The following is an 8,879-nucleotide window of genomic DNA, read 5'->3' as shown; positions in this document are numbered from 1 at the left end:
TCAATAAATTGAGTAGGCTGGGAGGGGGGTAATTAGTGCGTAAGGGGTGGAGCAGAGATCTGTTGGTGGCATGCCATAGAGGTCTGACTGGGGGGTTAAAGGGGAAAGGGGGAAGGGTAAAGCCCCTCTATGAGTAGCTTTGGGATGAGAGGCTAGGGGGCGGGGCTGCTGGTGACGGCAAAGAAAGGGGCTAAATTCAAAAGATGCCCAAAAAAAAAAGTCCCAAACTCAACCGAAGCAACCCTACACCGCAGGGACGAACAATGGAACATCTGCTGGCTGACAAAAGCTGGAAGTTTGGTGCAGAGCAGCTCTGTGATTGGCTGGTGCGTGTTTGAACACACGACTGGCAGCAGAAACTTTGTGGTCATCGGTGTTTCCTCAGGTTTTGATTTAGTTTCATTTTCTTATGATCAAAGTGAAAACACATAAGTTGGTTTGTTTCACTGGTGTGTTTTAAATCCAAATCACCGTGATGAGACAGAAAGGTGCTTGAATTCCAGCAGAATCACCACTTATGCATTTGTCATTTTTAACAATGATGCTGGGTGCTTAGTTGGTAACATACATTTAAATTAAATCAAAATTAGCTATTTTATTAAAAAACCCTAAAGCCATGATTCTGAGTTTGCCTATTTTAAAGATTCACAGGCAAAAAAGTATTCTTTTTTTTTTAAGAAGAAGAGAATTCTTGGGGGAATTCATGGGGGTGCTCACAATTTTTTTGCTAAACGTCGGATATGACCGATTTCACAAGTGAAAATTGAATCAATAAGAACATTTCAATTCTATTTGTGATCCACTGTGTTCTGATGATGAAAATGTGGATGGTTTATTAAAAAATTACATTTAAACAATTTTTTTTGCAAAAGTACTTGGACTAAAACACATTGTGGTTTATATTTGCTAATGTTGTGAGCATCAATGCACACTAGTTTGTGGCAAAGGCTTCTGGGAAATTTCTAGTGCACTCAATTTTGGAATTGTAGATTCAGACAGCACTAGAAAATGATAAATGTACTATATAATGTATATACTGTGATTTGGACATAGATTATGTCTAATTATGTTAATAGAAGTCTATGTTATTTAGACGTCTTGGAATCAGCCGCTACTTCCTATGTGGAACACAACAGGGAGGAGTTGATATGTCCAGTGAATATACAGTCAATGCACACAACACTAGCTGGATAGGCTCCAGCAACCCTATGACCCCCAACAGGGATTCAACCAGTTCAGAATATGGATGGAAGAGCATTTAAAGTTCAAGAAATGTTAAAATGATAGTTTGGTTGAACCTTGGCGTGTGGACACACCCACCAGCATGAGTTACAACCACTTTAAAAGAGCACTGTCTGAATAGAGACAATTTAGAGTAAATCAGATGTTTTCAACCCTTGTGCTACCTATCTAAGGCACGTTAACGTGGGGAGTGGGGTCATCTGGACCCCACAAGGGTTAAGACTTTTAAGGTTTAAAGCATTTGATAAAATACAAAATTTCATGCAAATATGCAGTTTTTTAAGCAGTTTTTTTTAGAATATCTGAAAGTGTTTGTATTGAAAGCACAGAAAATAATCTGTTTTCTGCTAAACTTTGATAACTTCCATGTTGTATTATTTTGGATTTTTAACATTGTTGTGGCATTTTTTGACAATGGAAAACATATGTGGAAAATTTCCGAGTATTTCTTTACTCAAATGATTGTGAATCAACAAATAATACAGACAAAAAATGTATCTTATTTGTGACGTCCGCTACATTCCGATTCATCCACTTGCAGTCAAATACATCCATGTACGTCTTTGTTTTAGACGTCTGAGTTGGCTCAAAGCGGTATGGCTGTGAAGCTCCGATATTGGTCGGGAAAGGGGGCGGGGTTGCTCTGTACCAATGGTCCCGCTCCCAACTTAGAAGGAATTTTCTAATGAACTACTACCACTATGCAGTATTTATGTACTAAATCATAATGCATATTCGTAAATAAATATCACTAAGACCACTAAGAACACTTTTACCATAGATCTGAAGATAATTGGAGTGAACTTCAACAACATGAGAGCTAATGGTCCAGATCCTGATCAAATGATTGACTAAAAACCCATTTGAAACACATGTAAATGTATTTTGAAGCCTAAAAAAGAGCTGATGCTCTGTCCCCTCAGCTCTCTCCACTTTCTGGCAGCATGTGGTCAAGAGGACTGATAATGAAAGCGGGGGGGTTGCCAGGGAGAGGTCGACATAACTGTTGCATCTGCTGAGGGCCTTTTATTCCACTCCCTGCCCCAGATTATTTATTAACCAGTGTCATCGTTACATCACCACAGTTACAGAAACACAATATTTATGTTTTCCAGACGGATTCTTGCTTTGATCAGTTCTCCCACGTTGTTAGACCCTTAATTTGAATCCCGTCCCAAAGAGATGGAGCGCTTAATTTGAATCAAAAACCTCCTGGAGGTTCTCTGTCTTCTGCTTTTGTTGTGAGGCAGTCAGAGTTTGTCTTGAGTCACTGGCGGCTCATCCGTTCGGATGGCTTCAACATAATCATCCCTGCTGAGTGTCTGGACCCACATGGCCCCGGTGTTTAACAGGATTACGATTAGATCACTACAACTTAGGTTTATCTGATTCTCCCAGTGAGTAAGGTCATGTTTTGGTTAAAAAAGAAGGAGTCAAGCCAAATCCTGCATAAGAAACGTTTGATTTCCCAAATTTCCTTTTGGTTTTTCTGAGAAAAAATCACTGGTTTGACAGGAATCAGCTGTGCCCAGATGTATCCACACAGAGAGGAACCCACAGAGCCTGCTTCCACTGAATCATCCCCATTATGTAACACCGGCCTGAGCGGGGAGGGCGAGCCGCACAGAGGGGGGGACAAACCGAAAGCAGAAGACTGACCTAGATCGGGAAAAGGTACAGAGAAGAACCTGAAGGCGGGGAAGGGGCATATGGGGGGTTTCACGTGAAGACGAATGAGGTTGAAAATCCCCCCCCCTCCACTAGATGGATATTTTAAGTGACACAACCAGGCTGGAATGTGGGTCAGTGGGCAGATAGTGGGACATCGGTCAGGAAAAAGTTTCCTACGAGTGTTTTTGTGAGCCAGATGTGCTCATCTGCGCTCTTTCCCGCTTGTGTTTTCCACATCGTCCCTGACCGTCAGCTGTTTGAAAATAGAATAAAAGGGAAGGGTGTACGGCAGTGTTGAGTAAGAGGAGGATGAATGTACTTCTCGTCTTTTCAAGAAGTTACGAGCACAGAACCTCCACAAATGCGTCCCAACTCTTCCCAAAGCGGTAAAAGTCAGAAATATCTTTATTATTGTCCAATATTCCCCACACACTCAATGGTCTTAAAAAAAGAGCTGAGCACTCAGCAAATATATGCCTCCTTTAATATAGGTTAGAAATAAACAGCCAGCTGAACTAAAGCCTTGGAATCACAAACCAGTGCAATGGGTTTATGGTCCGTTTCCTCCCCTGTCCTACTGTGTAAACACACAATGCATACATGCTATGCAAACCAGGCCACTCACAACACACCCAGTCAAACATGGTGGAAATATTGCTCAATAAGTGTGTTTTTTTCCTTTAACTTGCAGAGGTAAGTGTTTTTTTTTCTTCTACAGAACAGAAGCTAAGGGATGATAGCAGCAGTTGCGAAAGCTGACCTTTTTTGTCATAGAAGTGCGTACATTTTTTTTCTCTTTCTTTCTTACTCGGTGAGAAAGCTGTTCAGGTGGAAACAGATTTCCACTTGTTTTATCTTGCGAGGTGGTTTATCTGGAAGAAATACCAGCGCAGCAAGAACAACTGGTAGCGTTTCTCGTCAGGAAACAATTTCAGGATTTGCTTGACTTGTCGAAGGTGTAAAGCAGAAATCAGATTTCTGCTAAATGTATCAAACCATTTGATTACTTTAAAGTGGTCAATATTAGATATTCTGTATTACACGAACAGCTGAAGGAAAGAAAAGAGAAGCACAGATGAGTGAAAGGAAAAACTCCCTACTCTGCACATCACACGCTTCTGTCAGGGCCGCGGGGAAAGCTGTAAAACCTCGTGGGAAAGTGCGATCTTTACTCACATCCACCTTACAATCAGTTATAAATTTACTTCGCGGAGCAGCGAGACCTCCAGAGGAATTACTTTTTGAAAGGGATCTGCAGCCCGGCAAGTGTGGGAGAACCAAACATCCGCCTCAAGAATTCAAAAGCAACAATTCACTTTGTGGGGAAGGCACGTGTGCTTCAGACGTTGCTCAACACGAAGCAAATCTGGTCCAACAAGTTAAACCGTCAGAACGGCAAAATGTGACCCGGAGTGGGGTGGGGGGGAAGCTGGTCTCATTTTGAGGAACAAGAGAGAGTTCATTCTTTTAAATAGAGATAAATGGGAGAACAATTGATAGTTTTTTTCTTTCTTTAGATAACATTCACTGTTTATTCCTCACAAACAGTGATCATATCTATAAATCAGCAGCTTATAATCAGTTAAGTGGACAATTTCCATGTTTGACATATAAGGACAATACAATAGCTTAACTTGAATACTTTTTTAAGCATAAACTGTAATAGTGGAGACATCCAGGCATCACCGCAAACAGATTCCAATCGAGTTTGGAATGCAACACCCTATATGAGATTTCACTTTCTAACAGTCAGATTTTACGATGGAACCTTCCGGGATGTTATGGTCGTTCCTCTCGTCAATCGTCAACCTCTTAAGTCATGGATTAAAGAACCATGACAGTTGGGTTTTTGTTTTTAACCCTTTGTCACCTGAGGTGTCAAAATCTTTAACCTACTGTAACTTTTTAACCGTTAACACGATCAACGTAATTCCAGCAGATTCTGAAGGAGAAAAGCCGCTTTTCTCCTTCAGAATCTGCTGGAATTACATTGATGGTGTTAACGGTTGAAAAGTTACTGTAAACCAAAGGAACATAAACACTGGAGCTCTGGTGTTGAAGGGTTAACATGTCCTTATATAAAGAATATTAGGATTAAAACTGAGATTTAAAGTATTTTTTTAATTCAAATTGTGAAAAATGCAGTATAAAACCGTTTTATTTGCTAAATACAAACTACAATCGGCAGGCTCCATCGCTCCATCCTGATGCACCCACTTACATGCAAATAGATCCATGAACGTCTTAGGTTAGGTTGGGATTGTGAGGGTCTGTAACCTATTAACCCTTGTGCTATCCTAGAAGAGGGGTTATCTGGACCCCACAAGCTGAACTTTGTTTTTCAATAATTTTTTATCTTCATTGGTGTCCGTGGCAAACATTAAATCTTTTCCATCTTTATCATGGGAATGATCAGACATTAATTTAAAGGTCGGGTCATCTGGACCCCATAAGAGAGCACGAGGGTTACAGTGTATAAACAAAGGGATGATGGGAAACGAGTGCAGGCTTACACCCTCCCAAAAACTTTATAAAATTTATAATGAACTCCTACTGACTAGAAAAACGAAAAGGGACATTTTAGAAACATAAAAATTGCATAATCACTGAAAAACTAAATAGATTAAAAGATTAAATAATAAGGTTCTCGGCACAAATAAGCTTCCTCAGGGTAAAGCGAACTGCAACAAAGGAGCACTGAGGTGCAGGACGGTTGGAGTTCTGGGTGTGTCTGCCTCGTCTGTCACGCCGGACTGCTGTTACTTAAACGAATGGCTCAAAGGGATTCATCCAGGCTTGCAGAGACTCGCGTTTCATTGGGTCAATGAGGGGGCAAGCTTTAATGTACTGGAACATCAAGAGGGCGACTGACATATTTATCGCTGCGCAGAACTTTTGTAACGTTTAATTTTCAATTATAGTGATGTTTTGTGTGCAGCAGCTTCAGTTAGACCTCTTCTGAAAGAAATACCGCACACAAATCAATAAAAAGGAAAAAAATGTTCCTAATTAAATCCGTAAAAATTAAACGAAGTGGTCCAACTCTGTATATCTGCACCAAGGGGATACGAGTTGCATTAATGCAAGTGTGACCTAATTTGTAGCACCTCAGGTGGCCGGCGTGCAGCAGCCACTGCAGAGGAGGATCCAGCGTGCACACCAGCTCCTCAAGGACAAACCTGAAGGACAGGCTGGGCGCAGCAGCAGGAGCTGCTGCAGGAAAGGTGCATTTCCCTCCTTTACAGCTGTAGATGTACAGCAAAACTTCTGAACACATAAGACATAAAACAGCAGGTTTATGTTCAAATCTGGTATAAAAATTTAATGATGTTAGCATGCTTACAAAAATCTGCAAACAAATGACAAAGTGACTTGTGAATTTTAGTAACAACAGTGATTCTTTTCAATATTTTTTTGGTCATTTTAAAAAAAAAAGTTTTATACCAAAATAAATGCAAAGTGGCACGGGTCAAAGGCTCATTAAATTCTTGGTGCCACCTCCTTCACCAGGAGAAATAAGCTATTATTTACATCTTTGTACATGAAGTCATCTGTATTGCCTCAAGACAGAAAGGCATTCGCTTCAAACCTGATGTGTAATGATGAAAACCTAATGTCCCTGAAAGCTGCAAACGCACACGATCACACTGGTAAACAAACAAAAAAAATATATCAGTCGAAACCCCTTTCCACAACTTTAAAAAATGTGCAAGAAGAAGCTGAAAGGATGATCTGCCCCTCCCCGTTGAGGTTCACAGGGCTGGACAGCAGATTCACAGGAACCCCACTGCCACCACAACAGCAATACACACCCGGCGTGTGCGCCGTGAAAGGATCAGAAAGTCCAAAAGTGTCGAGTATGTTGAGGAGTTTTTGGGGAGCAGCTTTAGGAGCGCTTGAGTTCAGATAATCTGCGCAGAAGCTGCTGCTGCCGGGACCTGAGGCGCTTCTTCTCCTGGAGTTTCTGCTTCTCCCTGGTATGCAGCTCCATGAGGTATTCCGCCGCCTGGGTCAGGATGACCACCTTGGGGCTCTTGGCTTGCTCCAGGCCGGGAATCTGGTCCCGCAGGGCGAGGAAGCGAGATCGGAGGTCATTCCTCCTCTTCCTTTCCAGGAAGTTGTGGTTCCGCCTGCGGTCCGTGTCCTCCGCGTCAGAGTTCTGAGGGGAGTCGGACTGCGGCTCCGGCTGCTGCGAGTCCCTCTGACGTTTGCTTTGAGGCTCATCTTCAGAATCCTCCTCCTCCTCTTCTTCTTCTTCATCCTCCTCCTCCTCTTCGGGGTCGCTGTCTGGAGACGGGGCGGCGTAGTTGTGCTGCTGCCGGTGGACGGACATGTGGAAGCGCTTGGGGCAGGGGTCTGCCCGGACCCGGATGGTGACCGGCTTCCTGACCAGCCGGACCCGGCTCTGCTTGCTCTCCACGGTGACGACATCGATTTCCTCCTCATCATCTGTGATCACAAGTAAAAACACCACATGAGGAAGACAGTAATCTAAGTGGATTAAAGGGTAACTCAGAAGGAAGTGCATTCTTGTGATGAAGCAGGTCGCCCCGCCCCCCTGAGCCGCGCCCTGATGCTGTTGCAGCAGACGCAGCTCAGGTTGAACTGAAGGGGCGCGGTTTTCAAAAACTCTCCACATGGCTTTTATTTGAGGAGGGAGGGGGGGCATCAATGGTGACCTCTATGACCTTCACCCCACTACAGCAGTAAATACTCCATTGTTAATAGAAAGAAGAAAACCGCAGGGTGGAGGCGTGGTTTCCTTACCAGAGGAGTCAGAGCGCGACTCGGACCCAGACGACGCCGGCTTCCTGCAGCTGCTGGCGGGGAAGGTGAGCACGGCGGCGGGGTCCACGCACTCGGTGGAGACCTGCGCGGCCACCGCCGCCGCCGGGGATGCGCACTGCGCCTTGGCGCTGCGCACGGAGCTCTGCGCCGCCGCCGCCTTCTCCAGCTGCTTGCTGGCGGAGAAGCTGCTCCACATGCAGTCACGGATGATGTGCGCGTCCAGGTTCCCGAACAGCTCCCCGGTCTCGGGGAGGCAGTGGCCCTCGCAGTCCTCGTCCTGACCCAACACTTTGGACAGCCAGCTCAGTTTGTCTCCGGGGGAGAGATGCAGAGTCCGAGTGGGAGACATGGGAGGCGTGGGGAGCAGCTCGAACTTTTTCCATATGTCCTCACTGGGAGCAGTCGACGTGTAAAAGTCCTCCTCTGTGTCAAAATCGTCGAAAAAATAAGGCTGGTAGCAATCAAACTCCATTTTTATCAATGGGAGGTCCTGCAGGGGAGAAACGACAGCAGATGTTCACATCTAGTGGAAGAACTTCTACAAATAGGAGCACATTAAAATTTGATGGCATCCTCCGGAAGCATTGATGGACATCGATGCATAGAGTTACATAAGCTGATCAGCTGCATTCAGATTCATGAAATTGGCTGGAATGGAAAAAAAGGAGAAGCCTAAAAAGTCAGCGCGTAAAAGCATTTCCTGAAATGCTTCTTTGTGTAGCGCGTGCACGCAAAACCTCACTATTTCCGCATCAAAAAGGTGTACATAAACCACTCACCGCGAAATTTTATGATCCAAGATTTCAGGACATTAAAAGTCCTCCAGCTGCCACCCAAAAAAAGAAAGAAAAAGAGGAAAAATCTCTTCCACAGAAGCGGCTCAAACTGTCCGCTTTGAGGGCAAAAACTGATTTCTAAACTTGTTTTTGGTTTCAGACGGTGAATAAAAGCGGAAAAAGCCCGGTGAAAGCAGACTCCGGGCGCTGAAACCGCCCCACAATGAAGAGCCACGTTCTGCGCTTTTCGCGCCAGTCTGATATCCTGTTATAAGAAGATAAAAGAGATGGGAGGAGCCAAATGTCTGCAGCGGTAGATCCGGGTAAGACCCTTTCTTTGCTGCTGGAGCTGGCCACGCCCAGATTCAACGTCAGTGGACAAAAAAAAAACGGGGGAAAAAT

The 8,879-nt window shown here is 44.0% G+C and overlaps 1 protein-coding gene across 1 annotated transcript; it reads right to left on the bottom strand.

The window, feature by feature from the left end:
• Positions 1-6,208: 6,208 nt before the first annotated feature.
• LOC112150399 (protein L-Myc-1b) lies at positions 6,209-8,802 on the bottom strand. The gene is made up of 3 exons (XM_024278705.2): positions 8,481-8,802; positions 7,681-8,191; positions 6,209-7,362 (listed from the first exon to the last, which is right to left on the bottom strand). The coding sequence occupies exons 2-3, from the start codon at positions 8,171-8,173 to the stop codon at positions 6,800-6,802; spliced, it is 1,056 nt and encodes a 351-aa protein (XP_024134473.1). The 5' UTR covers positions 8,174-8,191; positions 8,481-8,802; the 3' UTR covers positions 6,209-6,799.
• Between the last annotated feature and the right edge of the window lie 77 nt (positions 8,803-8,879).

The sequence above is a fragment of the Oryzias melastigma genome, linkage group LG22, assembly GCF_002922805.2.
Source record: "Oryzias melastigma strain HK-1 linkage group LG22, ASM292280v2, whole genome shotgun sequence".
NCBI classification, from domain to species: domain Eukaryota; kingdom Metazoa; phylum Chordata; class Actinopteri; order Beloniformes; family Adrianichthyidae; genus Oryzias; species Oryzias melastigma.
The sequence above is the reverse complement of the archived record's forward strand: the minus strand, read 5'-3'. Positions and strand labels throughout refer to the sequence as shown.

Bases quoted from the DNA above. Each gene is read 5' to 3' on its own strand.
- LOC112150399 (XM_024278705.2), bottom strand. From the start codon at position 8,173: ATGGAGTTTGATTGCTACCAGCCTTATTTTTTCGACGATTTTGACACA. The intron at 7,363-7,680 runs GTAAGGAAACCA...TTGTGATCACAG, and splicing joins GTCGCGCTCTGACTCCTCTG to ATGATGAGGAGGAAATCGAT.